The 24,932-nt window shown below is 39.4% G+C and overlaps 1 protein-coding gene across 1 annotated transcript; it reads right to left on the bottom strand.

Annotated features, from left to right (window-relative positions):
• Positions 1-10,296: 10,296 nt before the first annotated feature.
• Positions 10,297-14,078, bottom strand: LOC107832050 (receptor-like protein 9DC3). The gene is made up of 2 exons (XM_016659855.2): positions 11,111-14,078; positions 10,297-10,931 (listed from the first exon to the last, which is right to left on the bottom strand). Exon 1 carries the CDS (start codon positions 14,076-14,078, stop codon positions 11,145-11,147), a length of 2,934 nt encoding a protein of 977 aa, XP_016515341.1. The 3' UTR covers positions 10,297-10,931; positions 11,111-11,144.
• Positions 14,079-24,932: the final 10,854 nt, after the last annotated feature.

The following is a 24,932-nucleotide window of genomic DNA, read 5'->3' as shown; positions in this document are numbered from 1 at the left end:
CGGTCAACATAACTCTTTTGCCTGGACTAAGCTGTACGAAGCCTATCCTGAATGATCCTAACCTTGTCTATGGCATCCTGTACTAGATCAGTACCCAACAACCGAGCCTCTCCCGGCTCAAACCATCCAACAGGCGACCAATACCGCCTACCATACAAAGCCTCATAAGGAGCCATCTGGATACTCGACTGGTAGCTGTTGTTGTAGGCAAACTCTGCTAAAGGCAAAAACTGATCCTACGAGCCTCCAAAGTCAATGACACAAGCTCTGAGCATATCCTCCAAAATCTGAATGGTCCGCTCGGACTGCCCGTCCGTCTGAGGATGAAATGCTATGCTCAACTCAACACGTATGCCCAATTCTCGTTGAACTGATCTCTAGAAATGTGAGGTAAACTGCATACCTCGGTCCGAAAGGATAGACACGGGCACACCATGAAGACGAACAATCTCCCGAATATAAATCTATACTAGCTCTCGGAAGAATAGGAGATTGCCACAGGAATAAAATGTGCTGACTTGGTCAACCTATCAACAATAATCCACACTGCATCGAACTTCCTCTGAGTCCGTGGGAGTCCAACAACGAAGTCCATAGTGATACGCTCCCACTTTCACTCAGGAATCTCAATCTTCTAGAACAAACCACCGGGCCTCTAATGCTCGTAATTAACCTGCTGATAGTTCAAACATCGAACCATATATGCAACAATATCCTTCTTCATTCTCCTTCACCAATAACGTTGTCACAAATCCTGATACATCTTAGCGGCGCCCGAAAGAATAAAGTACCGGGAACTATGGGTTTCCTCTAAAATCAACTCTCGGAGTCCATTCACATTAGGCACACAAACTCGACCCTGCAATCTCAAAACTCCATCATCTCCTAAAGTAACCTGCTTGGCACTTCCGTGCTGCACCATGTCTCTAAGTACACACAAATGAGGATCATCATACTGCCGATCTCGGATATGCTCCAATGAAGAACGAGCGATTGTGCAAGCTAACACACGGCTGGCCTCATAAGCATCCAACCTCACGAACTAATTGCCCAAATCCTGAACATCCAAAGCAAGCAGTCTCTCACCGACCAGAATATAAGCAAGACTACCTATACTGGCTGACTTCCTACTCAAAGCATCTGCCACCACATTGGCCTTTCGTGATATCATAGTCCTTTAATAGCTCCAACCATCTTCTCTGCCTCAAATTTAGCTCTTTCTGCTTGAACAAATACTGCAGACTCTTGTGATCCATGAACACCTCACATGACACTCCATATCGATAATGCCTCCAAATCTTCAATGCATGAACAATGGCTGCTAACTCCAAATCATGAACTTGATAATTCTTCTCATGAATCTTCGACTGACGCGAAACATAAGCAATGACCTTGCTATCCTGTATCAACACCGCACCAAGTATAATACGAGATGCATCACAATAAACTGTTAAGGCCCTGAACCTGTGGGAAAAACCAACACTGGCGCCATAGTCAAAGATGTCTTGAGATTCTAAAAGTTCGCCTCACACTCGTCCGACTACCTGAACTGGGCACCCTTCTGGGTCAACCTAGTCATCGGGGCTGCAATAGATGAAAAACCCTCCACAAAGCGACGATAATAGCCTGCCATACCCAAGAAGCTCCGGATCTCTGTAGATGATGCTGGTCTAGGCCAGTTCTTGACTGCCTCAATCTTTTTCGGATCTACTTGAATACCATCTGCTGACACAACATGACCCAAGAATGCAACCGAACTCAACTATAACTTACACTTCGAAAACTTCGCATACAACTGACTATCTCTTAAAGTCTGAAGAACCACTTTCAGATGTTGCTCATGCTCCTCCCGGCTGCGGGAATAGATAAAAATATCATCAATGAAGACTATCACGAACGAATTCAAGTAAGGCCTGAACACTCAGTTCATCAAATCCATAAAAGCTGCTGGGGCATTTGTCAACCCGAATGACATCACCAAGAACTCATAATGCCCGTACCGAGTGCGGAAAACTGTCTTAGGGACATCAGATGCCCTAATCCTCAACTAATGGTAGCCATATCTCAAGTCAATCTTTGAAAATACCTTGGGACCCTGAAGCTGATCAAACAAATCATCAATCTTCAACAATGGTTACTTATTCTAGATTGTAACCTTGTTCAACTACCGTTAATCTATACACATTCTCATCGATCCGTCCTTCTTCTTAACAAACAATACTGGCACACCCCAAGGCGAAACACTAGGTTTAATGAAACCTTTTTCAAGCAAGTCTTGCAACTGCTCTTTCAACTCTTTCAACTCAGGCGGGGCCATACGATACTGCGAAATAGAAATGAGCTGAGTGCCCAGAGCCAAATTAATGCAGAAGTCAATATCCCTGTCAAGTGGCATACCCGACAGGTCTGAAGGAAATACCTCAGGAAACTCACGAATAACAAGCACAAAATCAATAGAAGGAACCTCAGCACTAGAATCACGAACATATGCCAAATAGGCCAAACACCCCTTCTCGACCATACGCCGAGCCTTCATATATGAGATAACACTACGGGTAGAATGACCAGGAGTCTCTCTCCACTCTAAATGAGGTAAACCCGGCAAGGCTAAGGCCACAGTCTTGGCATGACAATCCAAGATAGTGTGGTATGGTGATAACCAGTCCATCCCAATATGACATCAAAATCAACCATGTCCAGAAGTAACAAATCTACACGAGTCTCAAGACCTCCAATCACAACCATACATGAATGATGGACTCGATCTACCATGATAGAATCACCCACCGGTGTAGACACATATACATGAGCACTCAAGGAATCACTAGGCATAACCATATACGGTGCAAAATAAGATGATACATAGGAGTATGTAGATCCTGGATCAAATAAAACCGAAGCATCTCTAATACAAACCAGAACAGTACCTATGATAACTGCATTGGAAGTATCAGCCTCGGGCATGGCTGGAAGAGCATAACATCGGGGCTAGGCCCCACCACCCTGAGCTACATATTTGGGATGACATGCTGCTGGCTGGCCCCTACCTTTAGCGGCCTGGACTTTACCTCTAATACCTCTACCTCCACTTCTAGCACCTCTACCTCTAGCTGGCTGGGCGGGCTATGGAACACTCGGTGCCTGAACCATGGCACGGGAACCCTGATGTTGAGAGTTGCTCGATGCTCGAGGGCAAAACCTAGCAATGTGACCCATATCACCACAAGTATAACAAGCCCTCAACTGCTAAGACTGCTGACCCTAATGACCTTAATGACCATCCCGAAAACTCTGGAGCGGCCGTGCACTGATAAGAGCTGGCGGTGCATTGTAGAACTGCTGATCAGAATACTGCATATGAGAACCATGGCCACCTGAAGCACCGTGAGAAACCTGAAGTGCTGATTGAAAAGGCCTAGGAGGATGGCCTCTACCATACGAATCCCTGCCTCCAAACGAGGTACCACTGAATCTGCCTGAATGACGAGTCCTCTTGTCAAACCCCTGACCACCACTCTGTGATAGAACTATCTTAACTCTCCTAGCTACATTGGCCGCCTCCTGAAAAGAAATCTCACTCCCCATCTCCTTGGCCATCTGAAGTCGAATAGGCTGGATAAATTCCTCAATGAACCTCCCCACCCTCTCTCTCTCGGTGGGGAGTATGATAAGAGCATGACGGGCCAAGTCTATGAATCTGGTCTCGTACTGAGTAACAGTCATAGAATCCTGCTAGAGACGCTCAAACTGCCTCCAATAGATCTCTCACTGAGTGATAGGGAGAAACTTCTCCAGAAATAGCTGAGTAAACTGCTCCCTAGTCAAAGCTGGCGATCAGGATGATCTACAAACAATAATATATCCACCAAGTCTTGGCGGATCCAGACAAACGGAAAGTAGCAAAGTCAACCCCATTGGTCTCCACTATCCCCATGTTCTTGAGAACCTCATGACAGCTATCTAGATAATCCTGGGGATCCTTAGAAGATGTGCCGCTGAAAGTAGTAGTGAAAAGCTTGGTGAACCTGTCCAACCTCCACAAAGCATCGACAGACATAGCTGCTCCATCACCGGTCTGAGCTACCACATCCGGCTAAACTACTCCTACTGGTTGAGCGGTTGGAGTCTAAAACTAGGGAGCCACCTGCTCCGGAGTGCGAGTAGCAGGAGTCTAGGGTCCTCCTCCAGCCTAAGAGACGGCTGGTGCTACAGGAATTAAGTCTATCCGGGTGACACTCTCCATAAGTCCCACTAGATGGACCAGAGCATCCTGGGGTACTGGGGTAGCAATGAACCCCTCTGGTACCTGAGCTGGACCCACCGGAACTGCCTGGGCCGGAACCTCATCATCAAACTCAACTTGAGGCTCCGCCGCTGGTGCTGTTGCTCTGGGCTAAACTCTGCCCCTACCTCGGCCTCTAGCACGGCCTCGGCCTTGCCCTCTGCCCCTCATGGGAGCTGCTGCTGGGGGCTCGGGTTGCTAATTGGTGGATGAGGAAGCGTGTGTTCTCGCCATCTGCTAAAGAACATAGTAGAATTTCAATTAGCATTGAGAAATAAAACCGCACGACAAGAAAGAATAAATGTGAAATTTTTCCTAATTCTGTAGCCTTTGGGGGATAAATACAAACGTCTCTGCACCGATCCCTCAGACTCTACTAAGCTTGTCTGTGAATTGCGAGACCTATGTAACCTAGAGCTCTGATACCAACTTGTCACAACCCAGATTTCCCACTTTTGGGAGTCATGATGGCGCCTATTAATGAAAGCTAGGCAAAACAACTGTTTGAACAAATTACCTCTTTCCCATTTTAATCCTTTAACAATTATGAAATAATAGCTTATAGACAGCAAAATTTAAATAGGCGGAAGAAATAATAAAAATATTTAAATATATCCAATACAACTTCTAAACAAAGACTACCCAGAGCTGGTGTCACAGCTTCACAGACGGTCTAAGAATACTACATATAAAGTATGAAAGATAATTAATCCACTATTTCTAAAATACGTAAATGAAACAGGATGAAGGGATAGAGGGAGACGCCAGGGCCTACGGACGCCTGCAGGACTACCTTAGTCTCCGTATGGACTGAAGGTAGCCACCCAAGCTAAGGTCCAAAAGTTGTTGCTCCAGGATCTGCATACAGTGCAGCGTGTAGTATCAGCACAACCGACCCCATGTGCTGGTAAGTGCCTAGCCTAACCTCGGCGAAATAGTGACGAGGCTAGGTCCAGACTACCGAATAAACCTGTGCAGTTAAATCATATACAGCGGAAAAGAAGAACAGTAATGTACAGTTAAGTATGGGAGGGGGAAACATGATGCGGGGAAACATCAATTAAGAATAGAAATACATCGAGTAAATACAAGGAACATGATATCTCAATTATCATCAAGAACCAGGAATCAAACAAGTGCACGACATCACCCTTCATGCTTTTACTCTCGTCCTTACCAAAAGAATCAATATAAATTACACGGCATCACCCTTCGTGCTTTTGCTCTCGTACTCACCATATAATCAATATAATTGGCACGGAATTGTACATCCTGCGGCACGACATCACCCTTCGTGCTTTATACTCTTCCTCACAAAATCATACACGGCATCACCCTTCATGCTTTAATACTCTCTTACCAAAACAATACACGGCATCACCCTTCGTGCTTTAATACTCTTCCTCACCCAAACAACAATCACAAGAAATAAGGCAAAGAAATAAGTAATATTGAAATAAAATCCCGGTAAAGGAACAATAGTTCAACAATCAAATCCCGACAAGGGAAACAATATAATAATTCTCTTTTCTTTTTCACTTTTACTTCAGAACTCACTTCACAACTTGAGCCAATGCTCTATAAAGTTCAAATGCCAATTATACGTCCACAATTCATTATACAACTTAAGCCAACGCTCTTCGATACTCAAATACCACTATTTCCTCCACAAACTTTACTCAACAATAGAAATCATCACAAAAGGCATGAATAATACAAACAGAGTCATAATAATCATAATACAAGACTCACGGGCATGCTTGATACCAACGCATAGGTACTCGTCACCGTGCCTATACGTCGTACTCAACAAATATCACATAACAAATAGGACCTGACTCCTAATCCGTCAAGCTAAGGTTAGACCAAACACTTACCTTGATGCCACGAACACAATTCAAGTCTCAACTATCGCTTTACCCCTTGATTCCACCACCAATTCGCTCGTATCTAGCCATAAGTTACTTAATTACATGAACACATGCTAATTGAATCAATTCTAATGCATGAAAATAAGTTTTCTAAAGTTTTCCCCAAAAAGTCAAAAATTGCCCCGGGCCCACATGGTCAAAACCCGAGGTTCAAACCAAAACCCGATTACCCATTCCCCCACGAACCCAAATATATAATTTATTTTGAAATCGGATCTCAAATCGAGATACAAATCCCCAAAATTTGAAAAACCTAGGTTCTACCAAAAACACCCAATTTCCCCTATGAAAAAATTTGATTTTGAAGTGAAATCATGTGAAAAGATGTTAAAGATGGAAGAAAACGAGTTAAAAATGACTTACAATCGATTAAGAAGAGAAGCTGTCTATGAAAAATCGCCCAAGAGTGTTTTGATTTTGAGAGAGTGTGAAAAATGGTTGAAATGCGTCTAAGTTATGAATTTACAGGTTGCAGGTATCGCAATTGCGACCAGGGTTTGCAATTGTGAACCCAGAAGTCTGCTATTCTCACATTTGCGACAAAAGTTCTCATTTGTGAACTCGCTTTTACGACAAACTCGTCACATTTGCGATGACTGGGGAGTTCAGGGCATCTTCGCATTTGCGAAGGGACTTTCACATTTGCGGTAAAGTCGTCGCATTTGCGACCCAAGGCAGCACAGGTCGTCTTCGCATTTGCGGGCTCGCATTTGCGAAGTCTGCAGACCTGATCATACCAGCTAAATACCTCCAATTTCCTAAATTAAAATTTCACTCCGTGGCCTATCCAAAACTCACCCGAGCCCTCGGAGCTCCAAACCAAACATGCACACAACCTAGAAACATCATATGGACTTGCTCGTGTATTCAAATCACCAAAATAACATCAACAACTATGAATTTAGCATCAAAATCATGAAATTACTTAAGAACATCAAATTTTCTAATTTTCTCAAAATAAGGTCCGATTCACGTCATTTCAAGTTCGTTTCTTACAAATTTCACAGACTCAACTTAAATCACATATAAGACATGTACCGGGCTCCGATACCAGAATACGGGCCCAATAACATCAAATTTCAAACACTTTTCATTTCCAAAAACTCATAAATATTCCAGAAAATAATTTTCTTTAAAGATTCATTTCTCGGGCTTGGGACCTCGAAATTCGATTCCGGGCATACTCTCAAGTCCCATATTTTCCTACGGACCCTCCGGGACTGTCAAATCACGGGTCCGGGTTCATTTACCCATAATATTGACTGAAGTCAACTTAAATTTATTTTAAAGGCAAAATTCATCATTTTTCACAGATTTTCACATATTGGCTTTCCGGCTACGCGCCCGGACTATGCACGCAAATCGAGGTGAGACAGAAAGAGGGTTTTAAGGCCTTAGAATACGGAATTTATTTCTAAAACAAGTAAAGGTCATCACACTTTTACACATAGGAGAGCTAAAAATCATTTTCTTAATTTTAAAATTGTAAAGGAGTATGGTGTACAAATAGTACGTGTTTTCTTGTGGGATTAGAGAATCAAATCCTCTTCTTCCTACAAAACTACCAGGTCCAGTCTACATTACTGAATAATGGAAAGCTATTCAGAAGGGACCATGTGTTCACATTTCAATGCATAAATTATGACACAAAATCTTGGTAAAATGGGCTTTCTTTTTTTTGTGAGCTCTATATATGTAACACGAAATTATTTATTTTGTGTCTCATATAACTTACACTAGTTATATGAGGCATTTTTTTGTCTCACAATTTTGTTGACCCAGATTTTTATGGACCCAGAAGTGTAAAATTGGGGTCCATAAATTTGTGAGACAAAAAAAAGCCTCACACAGCTAATGTAAGTTGTATGAGGCACACAATAAAACTTCTTATGCAACACGATCGGAATCTCCGAAAATATCGTTGGATTCTTCAAAAATAATGCATTTTTGGAGGGTTCAATACGAGTACAATAAGACCATCTCCAACCCAACGCTATTTTTGACGCCAAACGCTATTTTGGTGCTCCAACCCAACACCATTTCTTACACTATTTTGGTGTGTGAATAGTGTTACACCAAATTTGGCGTAACAGTATTCATCAACACCATTATTATTCATCAATAGTTTATTATTATCTTTTATTATATAACACTTTTAATTTAACATATTATAAATTTTGTAATTACTTATACTTTTTATGTAATATCTTTATAATATTAATTTTATATTTTAATTTTGGTGTATAATTTTTATTAATTAATTTTTGTATATTTTATATAAAATTATAAGTTACTTTTATTAATAATTTTATAAAAATATATAACCATCAAAAAATAAAATGTATAAATCTGAAATATAATATGTTGTTAATAAATAACACAATATTTTGCAAATCTAAAAGGATTTATTTTATGAAATAAAAAAATAAATTCAAATAAAAGAAAATATTATAGTATAGAAGAGAGAGAAGAATATAAAAGGAATACTATTTTTTGGTGTAAAAAATAATATAATAGGTTGGAGTTAATTTGCACCATTTTGATGTTTATATTTTGGTGTAAAAAATGATGCATGGGTTGGAGACAGGGGCGGAGCTACGTACTAAATTTAGGTGCTTCAACACCCACTAAACTTTACACAATATAGGTATAGTTATATAAGAAATTTGAGGCATCTGATATAAAAGGAAAAGAAAGCACCTACCAACCAAAAAATTAAATAGTTACTACACATCAAGAAAAATTAAGCACCCACAAACTAGAGATGTCAATGAATATTCGAAAATCGACTAAACCGACCGAACTGTACCGCACCGAACCGACTTTTAGGCTTCTTTTTAAGAAACCGTAGGTTTTTATATAAATATATAACCACACCGATAATTAGGGTAGGTTTTTTATTTTATAAAAATAAACCGAAAAAATACCGAACCGTACCGAATAAATTTTACATGTAGAAATTATATTTATTTAGTAAGTTTAAAAATAATAATTCATTAAATTTTCTTTGAGCCTTGGAATTCTGAAAACTATTACAAGCCAACAAGTAATTAAACTCAAAATACTAATTCCTAAAACCTATTATGCTACTTCTACTTAAACTAAGCTATTTCAAGTATCTTTATTAGCAAGACATAAAGTATTCTAGCGATTATGAGTAGCAAACTACAATGTATTGAATATGTTTCCTTTCATATAATTTAGATTTATCTTTTTGAATATTTAATCTTCGATTGACTTTATTCTTGAGTCCCAGCTTGGTATATCTTTCAACTCGTGTGATTAATATTTTCTTTGCCTTTGTTTGATTTCTTTTACGCTGTTGTAGAATAGTTAATGGATCTATACTCTAGCCATTTTTTTTAATTCATCACCCTTTAAACAGTAAAAATGTCTAGAGAGTTTTGCTAAGTCCTATAAAAGAACGTATGTTATTGCAATTCTACTCTTACTGATGATTTTTATATGATATTAAAAAAATACTGAAAATTAACCGAACCGTACCGATGCCGAAGAGAAACCGACATGATTGGGACGGTTTCGAAAAGTCTAATTTTGGTTATACATAATAGAATAACCGAAAAATTGGTATGGTACAAATTTTATAAATAATCGGCCGAACCGAACCATTGACACCCCTACCACAAACATAAAATTCTGGATCCGTCACTGGTTGGAGTTGCCCTAACAATGTGAAGAGTCCACACAGCATATATGATATGCGAGTTTGAATTAGTTGGACAAGAGACTTTGAACATGAGTGGCCAAACACAAAATTTATTTACTTGATTACTTGAAAGGTGGAGCAAACTGCAATATGCAGTCTTAGCAAAAAAAAAATAAAATATCTTTTTGCTTTTGCCTAAATAAATGATCCACCCAATTAACCCCATATTACATTTACCCGTTTCCTTACCATTCTAATGGAATTCGGCTGCTACAGCGTACAGTGATAACGAACGATACAAAAAAATGAGCTTTGCAATTTCAAAGCGAAGACTCCGTTAGGGTTCTTCTATATTCCTAACCAGGTAAAGTTCATTACTTTAGAATTTAGTTCTGAAAGTGTATTGGAATATAATTTTTCTCGTATGTTTTGGAATTGCACTTTGAATTTTCTCCTTTTGCTGTATTAATTGGGATAATCTTGATTACATATCTATGCTGTAAACTACTTCTTTTATTGGTATAAAGATATATAATCTTTAGGCTTATACTAAACGAAATCTCATATGAGGTTTTTGGTATTTTGTCTAGCTCTACTTGAAATTATTGTAGGGTTTAGCTTTCTTTCTTGTATTAAACGGTCCAAATAGAGCGAGATGGATATAGATCATAGAGGATTCATAATTGGAAATTTTGTGAAATGTGGAGCGAGTTGAGTGTGACAAGATACGGCAATAATGGTACAAGTCAAATGACCATTTGTGTAGTTAACTCTTATACAGAATGTGAATTGAAGAAATAGAAATCAGCTGTAACAACAGAATGTGAACTGAAGAAACAGAAATACTAACTATTATTTGCCATAAAACTATAGAAACCAACTGTAACATATGCATTTGACAACCGTGGGCATAAACTGAAGAAACACAGATGCATCCATTGCTATATGCTAGAACATCAACACTAACTTGCTTTACTATTTGCTAGAACATCAACACTAATTTGCTACTAATGAATATAGTATGTACACTTGTCCAATACTCCAGCAACCTCTGCAGAGAAAAAATGAGAATGGAGAGGATATTAGTATTAAAATAGAGAAAGAGCAATGGAGGGCAACATTAAAAAGGAAGCCAAATACATGGGCAGTTCTTATAGTATTAGAAAGAAAAACCAGCTAACAGAAAGACTGTTGTTTGCGAGGTTCAACACAACAAGTTTTAATGCATACCTCGTAAATTGCTAATTCATTCTTAGACCATGTCTCAATGTCTTTGATGTCTCTTCTTTGGCCTTCTCCGTTTCTTGACAGCAATTTCTTGAGCAATTTTTAGAGCAGTATCTTCAGCAAAGTTGACAATCCATTTTGGTTTTTCCAGTAGGAATATTAGGCTTCCGACGAACAATCCAAAAATCACACCACAACCATACCCTATTATGACAGATTCCCATGTAAATCCGCCGGCAAAAATTGAATCATCATCATCATCATCTTGTTCAAATGGTGGCTCATCTGACGTGTTCTTGTATCCACATTCCTTTGATAGTGGAAATCCACATAAATCAGGATTTCCACCATACGAATCATTTGAAAATGTATCGAATTGTTTCCCATGAGGGATGCGCCCAACAAGATGATTGTATGACAGGTTTAAGACCTCAAGAAATGTCAAACTCGTCAATAGACCAGGAATTTCTCCAATGAGTCTGTTCCGTGAGAGGTCTAATGCTTCGAGCTCATTCAACTTTGCGATTTCTGCAGGAATACTACCATGGAAGTTGTTGTGAGATATGTTGAGTAACACAAGCGAACTAAGCCTTCCAATGGATTTTGGTATATCTCCTTCAAATCTGTTGCTTGATAAATCAATACTTGTCATAATGGACGTGATTCTCATATCAAACTCATTACCTTTTATCACCAAACTAACATGGTAACTGTAATCTATTTCATTGCTATTATTTTTTCCAGGGATTCCTGTTTTTTCTTCATCCACTTTCATCATCGCTGTAAAATTTTTGAAAAGATTAGATGGCAAAGTTCCAGTGAACCCATTGAAGGAAAGGTCAAAGATTCGTAACTCCGGAAATGGAAATTGGGACATCAATTCACCAATTGGACCATGAAAGAGATTTGATTTCAGTATCAGAACTTGCAGGTATGGAAGTTTCTCCAGCCATATCGGGAACGTGTCATTTATCTTGTTGTACCCCAAATCAAGAGCTGCCAAGCTTGTACAGTTAACCAAGGATCGTGGTATTAGTCCTCCAAATTGATTGTCGGTTAAACCAAGATATTTTAACCCTGTCGGTAAAAATCTCGGTATCTCTCCATAAAAATTGTTCATTCGCAAGTCTAAAACAGAAATGAAGCTGCTGGAGTTACCCAAACATCCTGGGATTGTGCCACTGAAGTTGTTATGGGCCAAAATGAGGGCTTGAAGGTTAATCATGTCACAAATGGACTGATGCAAAGAACCTTGAAGAAAATTGTTCTCCAGATTAAGGTAGAACAAATCCGTTGAGCGCCATACTTGCTTTTCAAAGCCCGTGAGGAAGTTATGAGAGAGATCCAGGACTACCACGTTCATGGATGTCATCCAATCAGGGATTTCACCATACAGCTTGTTGTTCGAAAGCTTCAGGAGTTTCAAGTTCATGCTTGAAAATGTTTCGAAATTATGGCTCTTCAACACATGTGGCAATTTCCCAGTTAATTGATTGTCTTGAACTTGTAAATCAGTCAAGGATGGAAGATAGAATAACCAAGGGGGTGGTGCGCCAGTGAAAGAATTGAAGGACAAATCAAGCGTTTCTAGCTCTTGAAGGCCGCTTATATTAGAGGGAAGTGGACCAGTTAGTGAATTGTTTTGCAAGTACAATTTTCTAAGGCGAGTCAAGGTTACAAATGAATAAGGGAATGAGCCAGTGAAATTGTTTGTTGAAAAAAATAAATAAGTTACCTCTGAAAGGTTGGCAAAGATGTCTGGAATCCGGCCTTCAAAGTTATTGAAAGAGAGATCTAAGTAGCTAAGTTTGTTCAGCTTTGAGGTAGTTGAGGGAACATTTCCAGAGAAATTGTTATTTGAAAGATCCAATTTGCTTATTCTAGTGAGGTTACCGATGGATTCTGGTATTGAGCCTTGAAAATGGTTGAAAGAGAGATCTAAATCGGTAAGTTTGTTCAATTTTGAGATAGTTGAGGGAACATTACCATTGAAGTTGTTAATGGGAAGATGCAAAGTTCTAAGTCTGGTGAGGTTGCCTATGGATTTTGGAATTGAACCGGAGAGATGGCAATGCGCGAGGCTCAAAAACATAAGAGAATGGAGGTTGCCAATTGAATCAGGTACATTTCCAAAAATACTAGTTCCAGAAAAGTCCAACTCTAAAATACTTGCACTGAAACTCCAGTTAAAATTTGGCAGAATGCCTGTAAGTTCAAGATTCTCTCCCAATCTTAGCACTTCTAAGTTTGGTAGATGAAACAGATTAGAATCGCTCAAGTCGCCGAACAAGTTTGTTTGTCTAAGATCTAAATACCTAAGAGACGAAGACATATTCTTGGGTAACTCAAATGGTGTTTCCATGAAGAGAAAAGACAATACCTCTAAATTGGTTAAGTTTTGAAGCAAACTTCTGAATGTGTTTGGGCCAATTTGGAGTTCGCAATAAGAGAGATCAAGTGAAACCAACTTTGACAAGTTGGATAATCCTGGTGGGATCATCTCTAATTCATAAGTTCCAGAAGCTGAAAGATTGAGATGCCTCAAACTGGTGAATTCACTAATACCATTTCCAAGTGGAAAATCATCCATGTCATTGAAGGCAAGGTTGAGACTTTGAAGATGAACAAGTTTCGCGAGGCTGCTGTTAGCATTGATGGTTCCTCTAAGAAAGTTGCAAGAAAGATCGAGGCCTATCACATGACGGGTAAATTCATCACAAGTAACACCATCCCATTCGCAACAATCTCTTGTTACGTTCCAGGATAAAGTCTTGGATGGAACCTTGATATCACACCAAGAAGCGTGCGCGGGATCAACTATGAGGCCTTGCTTAAATTGAAGCAAATAAAAAGCTTCATCGCGAGCACAGAGATGTTGCCTAGCGTATGAGAAGCCAGTAAGTTGAGATTGCAGTGTAAACATTATAGCAACTGAATAGAAGCAGAAAAGTAGCAATAATTGATACTCCATATCTTATCTCTTGCAGATATCTAACTAGGAACTCCTACTCCACCTATATAGTGATTAATTGATCGCTATTACTTCCTACTTTGAAATGTGAAAATGACTTCACCTTTTTTATCTTGTCGGAATATCATCAATAAAAGACATGTGTTATAAAATAAAAACAATGCAGTAAAATGTAAACAAGAAGAGATAGAGAGAATGAAGAAGTGTTTTCTTCTTTCACTTTGGTGTAATTTTTCATTGCAATTACATGGCCTTTTATAGGCATAAAAAGTAAAGATGATGGACATAAAATAGAAAATTTAATCTTTAAGTTATTGTCACACCTCCTTTTTCACCTACACCCCGGAAAATGGTATATGTAAAGGGAGTTTTTCCAATTAAAGGACAATCGAAACGAGATTTATTTATTTATTTCAGAGTCGCCACTTAGGAGATTTATGGTGTCCCAAGTTACCGGTTGAATCCCGAACCGAGGAAAAGATTGACTCTGTATTACAGTCCGCGAACCAGAAATTCGAGTAAGGAATTCTGTTAACCCGGGAGAAGGTGTTAGGCATTCCAGAGTTCCGTGGTTCTAGCACGGTCGCTCAACTGTCATATTCGGCTTATTTATCTGATTATAATACATGTTGAACCTACGTGCAAATTTTGACTGTTTACCGCTTTTGTTATTATTTATTCAAAGAATTGCAACGTCGTGAGAATGCATCTCGAATTGTGCCACATAACTGTACCCGCAATTTTCGATACGTTCCAACTTCGTTGAGATTTGGATTTGGGTCACATAAATGTGCACCCGAGTTTAGGAAGATAACATTATTAAATACGCGCCTAAAGATACTAACGCGTTGTTATTTTGAGAAAAGCCGTAAAGTTCGCTATGCGGCCTGTCTCGAAATCTAAGCATTTGAAATAACTGTCCGTTGAGGCCCCCACAGTTTGTGTATTCTTATTTGTCGAGGCTCGTCTCATTCATTATTTTTTAAAGGAATTTGCAACGTCATGGAAATGCATCTCAAACCACGTCACAATCAATGTACCCGTGATTAACGACACATCTCGACTTCGTTGAGATTTGGATTTGGGTCACATAAATGTGCACCCGAGTTTAAGAAAGTAAATTATTAAAAGTACGCGCCTAACAGTGGCTAACGCGTTATTACTTTTGGGAAAAAGACCGTGAAATTCGCTAAGCGGCCGATCCCGAGTTCTAAGTCATTAATATATTTACAATCATGAGGGCCCTGCAATCGATGAGTTTTACTAGGCGAGGCTAATCTCGTTTATTTTGAAAGGGCAATCCTAAAGTGACTACATTTTCTATTAAGTTCGTCTCTAAAATAAAAGAGAAGAGGTCCTAATTAGTTACATGTTTATAAGCTCGTGCCTCTTATTATTTATTAGATTAAGACAAATGCAAACGGAAAATTGCAACAGAGCTTACTCAAAAGAGATTGTATCGTTCCTTATTCTATTAGTTAATAACACTAAAGAGATTATGAATAGAACACGAGATTGACACCCAGTAATATCAAAACAAACTAACTATTCTTTGATCAATTTAAACTAACATTATTAGATGAATTGAACTATTGTAATTAACTATGTGTAATACAAAGCCATTTTTTAAAACTCTTTTTCCGACTTGTCGAAGAAATGCGTCAATGCTCAAAAACTGACATTTGGCTAACATCAATCACTAACATTTGAGAATATTAGTTACCAACCTTATTCACATTGCTATTTAAAATGATGTTGCTTACTCAAGTGAACTCGCAATTTTCAGAATTAGACCTATTAAACCAACATGCTGATTTTCATAAACTATTTTAACCTGTTTTGCGACATAAACTATTTGAAACTGTTTCGCGACTACTGAACAAAAGAATTAAATACAACATATTTCATAACTAGTAATCACCAACTAAGATTAATTACAATTGATATTCCATGTTTGTAGAAATAGATTCAACCAGTCCAGTTTATGCATTTCAAAATCATTCCAATACATACTATGAAATATCAAGTGAACTACTGCTTATACATCAAATTAAACACGAAGAAATAGTTATTTTCAGAAATCCATTCCAACAACTCTTTACTTCCTTTCCTTTAAATTTGAGAGTTGTAGAACATGTACCTGGATAATGGAAATACAAGAAGACGAAGGAGCAGTCAACAACAGTAATAACACAGCAACGCAGTGACAGAACAACCCAGTGACAGATTAATAAGGAAGGAACCATCAGAGTTCCAACAACACCCAATGAAAACAGTAGCCAATAACCAATAGCAAACTCAGGAAGAACCAATTGAAACCCTTTTCAGTTTCTTAACTCTCCAAACACTGAACCTTTTAGGATTAAAAACCAGTCTCCCTTTTTTTTTTACTCTCAAATTACTGAACTTTTAAATGTTAAAAATCCAGCCTAGACTCTAAGAAAAACTGGAAGAGAAACGATTTTCTTCCTCCAAAAAACCAGTCCCCTTGTGTGTCTTGAAATGACCCTATTTATAACCCAAAACAGGTATGGGCAACATATTTTAATCAATCATTTTTAAGTTTTTCATATCATTATGTTTTGTTCCCCACATTTGCATGCCTTGTTCCCCATTATATTAAACAAATGTATTAGTTTCCACTACCACATGCCTTGTCCCCCATTATATTAAATTCCCTTATTCCCCAATACTGCATGCTTTGTCCCCCACTATATTAAACAATGCATTATTGCCCACTACCATATTTCTTGTCCCCCCACTAGATATTATTTTAATATTATTAATGCCTAGTGGACAGAGCACTCAAATTAATCATTTTTTAAAACTTAAAATCCCGAAAATGCCCCTGAAACTACTGAAATTACCATTCTACCCTATCAGCTATATCCAATACTCCTAAGTCAATTAACCAAACTATAGCAGCTATAACCAATCTTAATTGAGAAATCCTAACAATTGACTAATTTAAACACATGAAACTAACTCCCAATCAATGACATTAAGATTCATCAAACTTAAATCACAATTTAAGCTTGAAACTTAATTCAGACCAAATATCATCAAAATAAAGATTCAATGATTAAACTAACACACTTCTATATTAAACCTAAACAAAACAAATGAACACTGTCAACATACTGGATGAAAACAAACTGATTTCATATGCAAGAAATGATGAACAACGACAAGAAAAGAAACAACATAACATAACCAAGAAAAGACAGAAACTAGAATGAGGCAAGATAATTAAAACAAGCAAGAAGAACGACAGATTCATGAACTTGTACTGCTGCTCACTACGTTCGATCATGAAAACACGCAGCTTGTTACCTTCAACTGCTTCAGAACTTGCAGCATCCTCCTCCTTCTAGCCATACTGCTCATTTGGTGTTTCCACTCGCGGTGGTACGTCGACAGGCAAAACCTCCCCATGCTCTTCTGTGTTCAGACTTCGAAAGCCATAGCTTAATATGCTCAATACATTTCTGAAGGGCGTGCTCGTGTGACAAAGGAGAGTTAACAGGACGTGAAACAAGCAAACCGCTAAGCATCGAAATCAAATCCAAATCCTTTTCGCCAAACAGATCCATCACGTCGTCAGTCGATTCATCCTCCTGGCATACATTCGTAGCTCAAACAACACACCCTCCCCATAGTCCTCGTCAGCATCGTCTCTGTTAAATCACTTTGCCGCAATGATTCATGTCAAACATGCTATTATCGTCGTCAATCGCTGGGTGTATCGACAGCGTGGTCGACGAACTGGTTTGGTGGTTGCCGCTGGAGAAGGAGATGGTCGTTTGAAAGAGCTGCTGGTCGACGGGCATTCTGGTGTTGCAGCTGGTTCACGACTGGAAATGGTGATGGCAGTTGCTCGACTGAAGAGTGGTCGATGGACTCTGTGTGTGTGTTGAGTAGTGACTGATGAAGAAGAAGAAGCAGCGGCCATAACGGACTGGCTGGTTGGTTGCGTCGCTGGTTTGGAGGAGGGCAGCCATGTGCATGGGAGCTGGAGGGGTCGTTTGGGGTAGATGACGAGGAGAGGGCAGCCATGGGGGGTGGTCGTTTGGAGCTGGAGCTGGAGGGGTAGGCAGCCAAGGGAGGGTTTGTTTGGAGTTGGAGTTGGAGGGGTAGGTAGCCATGAGAGGGTTTGTTTGGAGAAGGAGAAGAGGGGGGGGAGGGTTTAGGGTTTTTTTTAGGTTTTTTAGGTTTAGTTTTTTTTCAAAAATGAAAAATGGAAGAAAGGGGGGGTGTTTGTTTGGGTTATGGGGCGGACCGGGTCGGGTCGACCCGGTGGGGGTTTGGTTCTTTGGGCCTGTGGTTTAAAGTTGAAGAACAGGCCCAATCCAATTTTCTTCTTCTTTTATTTCCATTGCTTCTTTTACTTTTTTTTTCTTAAAATAAAACTAAAATTCTAAAAATTCTAAATTAACCTATAGAACTAAATTAATTTATAAAAGTACTAATTAACTCTTAACATTTAAGACACAATTACATAGCAATTAACGATAAAATCACATAATTTGGACATTAAATGCTAAAACTACAACGTACATTATTTTTATGATTTTTGTTCTTGTAAAACAAACTTAATTGCTCCTAATTGTAGAATTAAATCCTAAATGCAAATGCGACATATTTTGTATTTTTTATTAATCTAATAAATAAACATGCATAGACAAATACAAATAATTATCCAAAAATGCCACGAAAATTCTCAAAATTGCACACAAAGGAAAATTATTTTATTTTGAATTTTTTTGGGAGTAGTTCTCACATAGGACAAAAATTACGTGCTCACAGCTGCCCCTCTTTGTCTGAAAACACAAAGAGTTTTCGTACAAAGATAAAGTGAGCGGATATGAGCGATTTTTGTCCGTTGGAATACTCCGTGCGAAGCATTTTTTTGAAAAGATTTAACCGAACCTTTTCTTCGAAGGTTTCCTACATATCTCTGGCTAAAAGGGAATCAGGTTAATGTAGTTCGAGAAGTTTTGGTAGTTGGGCCTACCATGGGACTACAATGTTACTGCTGTTGCATGCTGTTATTACTGCTTTCCGACCACCTTATTACACCATGCTGAAAGAAAACAAGAAGCTAGACTAAACTATAGTCTATGAATTACAAAATCTTATCTAGATCTTCAGTCATGCTCTTGTGTCTCTTGTTGCTTTGATGTCTCGGTGACTCCTCTGGTATTTCTTTACTTCTGATTTGTCTTGTATTCTCCCTTGATTGTCGATCTCGAACTGCTTATTTCCTTCTCGTGAGCTTCACATTATTTTTCCATCGAATCTTGAACTTCCTTCCTCTGCTGGGGATTCTTGTTGTCTCCCGCTGGGGATTTCGGTTGTATTCCTCTGCTTTACTGACTTCAACACCAATTACTTCTTAAAATATAACACCTTTATTCTTCAGGCGGGCTCCTGACTTCGATATAACTTCTTAAAGACAACACCTCTGCCGTTTCTTTACTTCTGGCTCGACTTGTGGTCTTCCTTCTGATTTCTGTTGGGGGTTTCTGTTGTAACACTCCGCGTTACTGACTTCAAACTTCAATGTATTCCTCTGTTATATGGGCGAGCTCCCAACTTCAAAACTTGAAATGTAAAGACTGAAATGTATTCCTCTGTTATATGGGCGGGCTCCTAATTTCCAGACTTGAAATGTAACGACTGAAATGTATTCCTCTGTTATATGGGCGGGCTCCCAACTTCAAAACTTGAAATTTAACAGCCTCCATTCTACAGGAGGGCTCCTGACCTCAACAACTTTGAAAAATAAATCGTCATTCCGTTCTTCAGGCGGGGCTCCTGACCTCAACAACAACTTCGAAAATAAAGCGCCATTCCTTTCTTCAGGCGGGCGAGACTTTAACAACAACTTCGAAAAATAAATCGCCATTCCGTTCTTCAAGCGGGGCTCCTGACCTCAACAACAACTTCGAAAAATAAATCGCCATTCTGTTCTTCAGGCGGGGCTCCTGACCTCAACAACAACTTCGAAAAATAAATCGCCATTCCGTTCTTCAGGCGGGCTCCTGACTTCATCAACAACTTCAAAAAATAAAACAACATTCCGTTCTTCAGGCGGGGCTCATGACCTCAACAACAACTTCGAAAATAAAGCGCCATTCCGTTCTTCAGGCGGGGCTCCTAACCTCAACAACAACTTCGAAAAATAAATCACCATTCCGTTCTTCAGGCGGGGCTCCTGACCTCAACAACAACTTCGAAAAATAAATCGCCATTCCGTTCTTCAGGCGGGGCTCCTGACCTCAACAATAACTTCGAAAAATAAAAAAATCGCTATTCCTTTCTTCAGGCGGGGCTCCTAACCTCAACAACAACTTCGAAAAATAAAACATCATTCTGTTCTTCAGGCGGGGCTCCTGACCTCAACAACAACTTCGAAAAATAAATCGCCATTCCGTTCTTCAGGCGGGGCTCAACACTCAGCTTTACTGACTTCAAACTTCAATGTATTCCTCTGTTATATGGGTGGGCTTCCAACTTCAAAACTTGAAAATAAATCGCCATTCCTTTCTTCAAGCGGGCTCCTGACCTCAACAACAACTTCGAAAAATAAAACGCCATTCCGTTCTTCAGGCGGGGCTCCTGACCTCAACAACAACTTCGAAAAATAAATCGCCAGTCCATTCTTCAGGCGGGTTCCTGACCTCAACAACAACTTCGAAAAATAAATCGCCATTCCATTCTTCAGGCGGGGCTCCTGACCTCAACAACAACTTTGAAAAATAAATCGCCATTCCGTTCTTCAAGTGGGGCTCCTGACCTCAACAACAACTTCGAAAATAAAGCGCCATTCCGTTTTCTTCAGGCGGGGCTCCTGACCTCAACAACAACTTCGAGAAATAAATCGTCATTCCGTTCTTCAGGCGGGGCTCCTGACCTCAACAACAACTTCGAAAAATAAATCGTCATTCCGTTCTTCAGGCGGGGCTCCTGACCTCAACAACAACTTCGAAAATAAATCGTCATTCCGTTCTTCAGGAGGGGCTCCTGACCTCAACAATAACTTCGAAAAATAAATCGCCATTCCGTTCTTCAGGCGGGGCTCCTGACCTCAACAACAACTTCGAAAATAAAATCGTCATTCCTTTCTTCAGGCGGGCGAGACTTCAATAACAACTTCGAAAAATAAATCGCCATTCCGTTCTGCAGGCGGGGCTCCTGACCTCAACAACAACTTCGAAAAATAAATCTCCATTCCATTCTTCAGGCGGGGCTCCTGACCTCAACAACAACTTCCTTCTAACTTGAATTATCTTTCTTCAAAACTACTCCCCTCAAAACGGGTGTCTCGTTTCTCTGCAAACTGCTGGGGATAACACTTTTCAAAATATGTCATCTTACTCTTTCAAAGACTACTTTCCTTAAGACTGATGTTTCATTCCTCTGCAAACCATTTCTTTTTGCAAAATTGGTCTTCCTCTTTTTTCTTTCTTCGAAACTGCAAAACCGGTGTTCCATTCTCTTTCTTCAAAACTGCAAAACTGGTGTTCCATTCTCTCTTAAAAAAAAGGTATTCCTTCAAAGACTTTTTTTTTGTTATCTTTTTCCTTCAAAGACTACCTCCCTTAAAACTCGTGTTATCTTCCTCCTGACATTGCTTTCTTTAAAACTTGTTTTGCCTTCTCCCGAAAACTGCTGGGGATACCGCTTTTCACCAAACTTGTGTTAGACTTCCCGAAAATTTTCGAAATGAACGAAAATTTTCTGCCACAGCTTGACAATCTTTCTTGTGGCGCATCTTTCCGTCATCAGTAACATTCCCTGTCCCTGCTTTAAATCAAAGAAAATTTGGTCAGTTTAAAATGTGGTGGTTGGTTGTGATACTCCTGCTGGGGATGCTATCAACCATTTTCCCATCTATGCGTTGTCTGACCATCTTGAACTGGGCTGATACCTTCCGACCTTCTTGACGATTCCTTATTCACCAACCTTTTAACCATTTTCTCGGTCTCCTTATCTGACCTCATGTATTTTCATGACAGCTGATTTCAACTGAAGATCCTGCATGTTCATTGATTAACCACTCCCTCCATCGTCTGTGTTACTGAAATACCTTTTCCCAGTGCAGACCCAATATCTTCTTTTGTGGTACTGTCCGTGAACTGGCATTTCCCCAACCTTTCAGTCCCATCTCCTACGAATTTCCCGATTATGTCCATTGCTTTTCGCATTGTTCTTTCTTGATTTTCCGCTGGCCTTGGCCTTATAACCCTCGATTTCTGCTGGGGATATCCTTCTTGACACCGGTCCATCCTTTTGTCAATCACAACATCGAATATACCCTCGGTTTAATCCACCTGGCCCTCTTTTTGTTGCACTGTCCCTGAGTTGATATGGACCAATCTTGGGTATTGTGCGCGAACCTCAAAGCACGTTGACTATTACCAGCTCATTGCGTTTGTTCTTTCCTGACTTATACCACTTTGATGTACTAGTCAGATCTCGTCTTGCATAATTGGAAAGATGATGACAAATTTTGAAATCATTTCTCGCTTGTTCTGACCGAAGAGACTCAAGAAGAGGAAATGACAAAGGTAAAAGGAATAGAGTAAAAGGCAAAAGAAGGAGATGACTCCTAACAAGAAAACTACATAGTAAAACCTATCAGACATGGATACTAACTCTACTGGCCATGACATGCACACGTGGCCTATCCTTCGTCATTAATCACCTTTCACAATCTTCGTCTGGTGCTTTCCTATATGATTCTCAATCTTTATTCGACTTGTAGTGCCCGAAGGGTTTTCACTATCAAACCTCTCTCATTTTGATTTTTCTCTCAACTTATAGCCGCCTCAAGGTGCCCGTGAAGGTTTTCACCGATAAGACTCTCTCATTTTATTACTTTTCTGCCGGGGATCAGAGTGTTATTCTCGACTTCCATTTGCATGACTTGACATCTTTCGAAGACTGATCAAAAGGTCTTTCTTTGGACCGTAACGTGGGGTTTTGGATAGGGCTAGAAAGAGAGGGTATTAGCGGCTCAAACGAATCAATTTGGGTTCAAAATTTACAACCTTCGGAACCATATTTCTTTACATCAAACACAACTTCTGCCCCAGTTTCTTGCTTGGGGATTTTTGATTTTTTGTTACACTATGACCGAGCCGTGAAACGCCTACGTATCCTCTTTGAGGAATCAGGTCAAACGTAGTTCCCAATTCCTTTTTTGCTTTCCTTTCCACTTATTTATTATTTTCTTTTCTTTTTCTTTCCCTTTTGCTCATTTCTCCTTTCTCTTTTCTCATTTGTTGTTTTGTTATTTCTGTTATTTTCTTTTCCTTTTTCTTTTTCTTTATCTTCCATGCTTTTCTTTTCTAATCTTTGCTACTGATTCCGGACGAGGGGTATGAAAGAAAACCAATAAGGCTCAAAGGGTTTGTCACACCTCCTTTTTCCGCACCCGGGGGGCGACGAGGAGTTTTTTCCAATTAAAGGCAATCGAAACGGGATTTGTTTATTTATTTCAGAGTCGCCACTTGGGAGATTTAAGGTGTCCCAAGTCACCAATTTTAATCCCGAATCGAGGAAAAGAATGACTCTATATTACAGTCTGCGTACCAGAAATCCGGATAAGGAATTCTGTTAACCCGGGAGAAGGTGTTAGGCATTCCCGAGTTCCGTGGTTCTAGCACGGTCGCTTAACTGTTATATTTGGCTTATTTATCTGATTTTAAATACAATATGAACTTATGTGCAAATTTTTATTTTTAAACCGCTTTTATTATTTACTGTTATTTTATAAGATTTGCAACGTTGTGAAAACATATCTCGAACCACGTTGCATCAATGCACCCGTGATTGTTGACATATTTCGACTCGGTTGAGTTTTGGATTTGGGTCACATAAATGTGCACCCGAATTAAGGAGAATAAATTATTAAGACGTGCCTAAAGCAACTAGCGTATTGTTGTTTTGGGTAAGGCCGAAAAATTCGCTAAACGGCCTATCCCGAATTCTAAGTGTTTTAATATATATACAGTTAGAGGGCCCCGCAGCTGTGTACATTTTTGTTTGACGAGGCTCGTCTCGTTCTACTTTTAAAAGGAATTCGCGACGTCATGGATATGCCTCTCGGACCACGTCACAATCGATGTACCCGTGATTAGAAATACATTTCGAATCCGTCGAGATTTGGATTTGGGTCACATAAATGTGCACCCGAGTTTAAGAAGGTAAGGTTTATTAAAGCGTATCCTAGAGAGACTAACGTGTTGTTTTTTAGGAGGGTTGTGAGATTTGCTGAACAACCCGTCCTGGAAACTAAATGCTTCAATAATATACATTTAACAAGGGCCCCGCATCTGCGCGTTTTGTTTATTCATCGAGGCTCATCTCGTTCTTATTTTAAAAGGATATCCTATAGCAACTACGTTTCTTGTCGTGTTTGTCTCTATCAATTGAAAACAGTAGATAGTCCTAATTAATTACATGCTTGCAAGTTGTTTGTAACGGAATTCGGAAATGCTTAAAAATATCAGGACCGAAGCTGCGTGCACAGTCAGCCGAACAAATAATCATGGGCCCAAGTCCAGCCCACGCGCGGTTGGCCAGACCTGGGCCACTGCTCGTTCGATGCGAGCCCGCTTGGTCTGTTTTGACCCGGGCTCGAACTTTGTGGGGTTGAGATTGTAAACCCCGTGTTCTTTATCTTAAAACATGGTTTTAACAGTTATATGGCATTTTATGGGAAAGGAAAGTACTTAATTAACAGTGTACGATTTTCATGCTTGGCATACATTATATGCTTATACTACACCATTGCACCAAATCTAAGATACAACCTACTGCCTTAGGCATACTCTTATCACCATC

Source organism: Nicotiana tabacum, chromosome 1 (genome assembly GCF_000715075.1).
Source record: "Nicotiana tabacum cultivar K326 chromosome 1, ASM71507v2, whole genome shotgun sequence".
NCBI classification, from domain to species: domain Eukaryota; kingdom Viridiplantae; phylum Streptophyta; class Magnoliopsida; order Solanales; family Solanaceae; genus Nicotiana; species Nicotiana tabacum.
Note: the sequence above shows the minus strand (reverse complement) of the source record. Positions and strands in the feature narration are given on the sequence as shown.

What these genes read in the sequence shown, in the direction of transcription:
- LOC107832050 (XM_016659855.2), bottom strand. Translation starts at nt 14,078, where the DNA reads ATGGAGTATCAATTATTGCTACTTTTCTGCTTCTATTCAGTTGCTATA.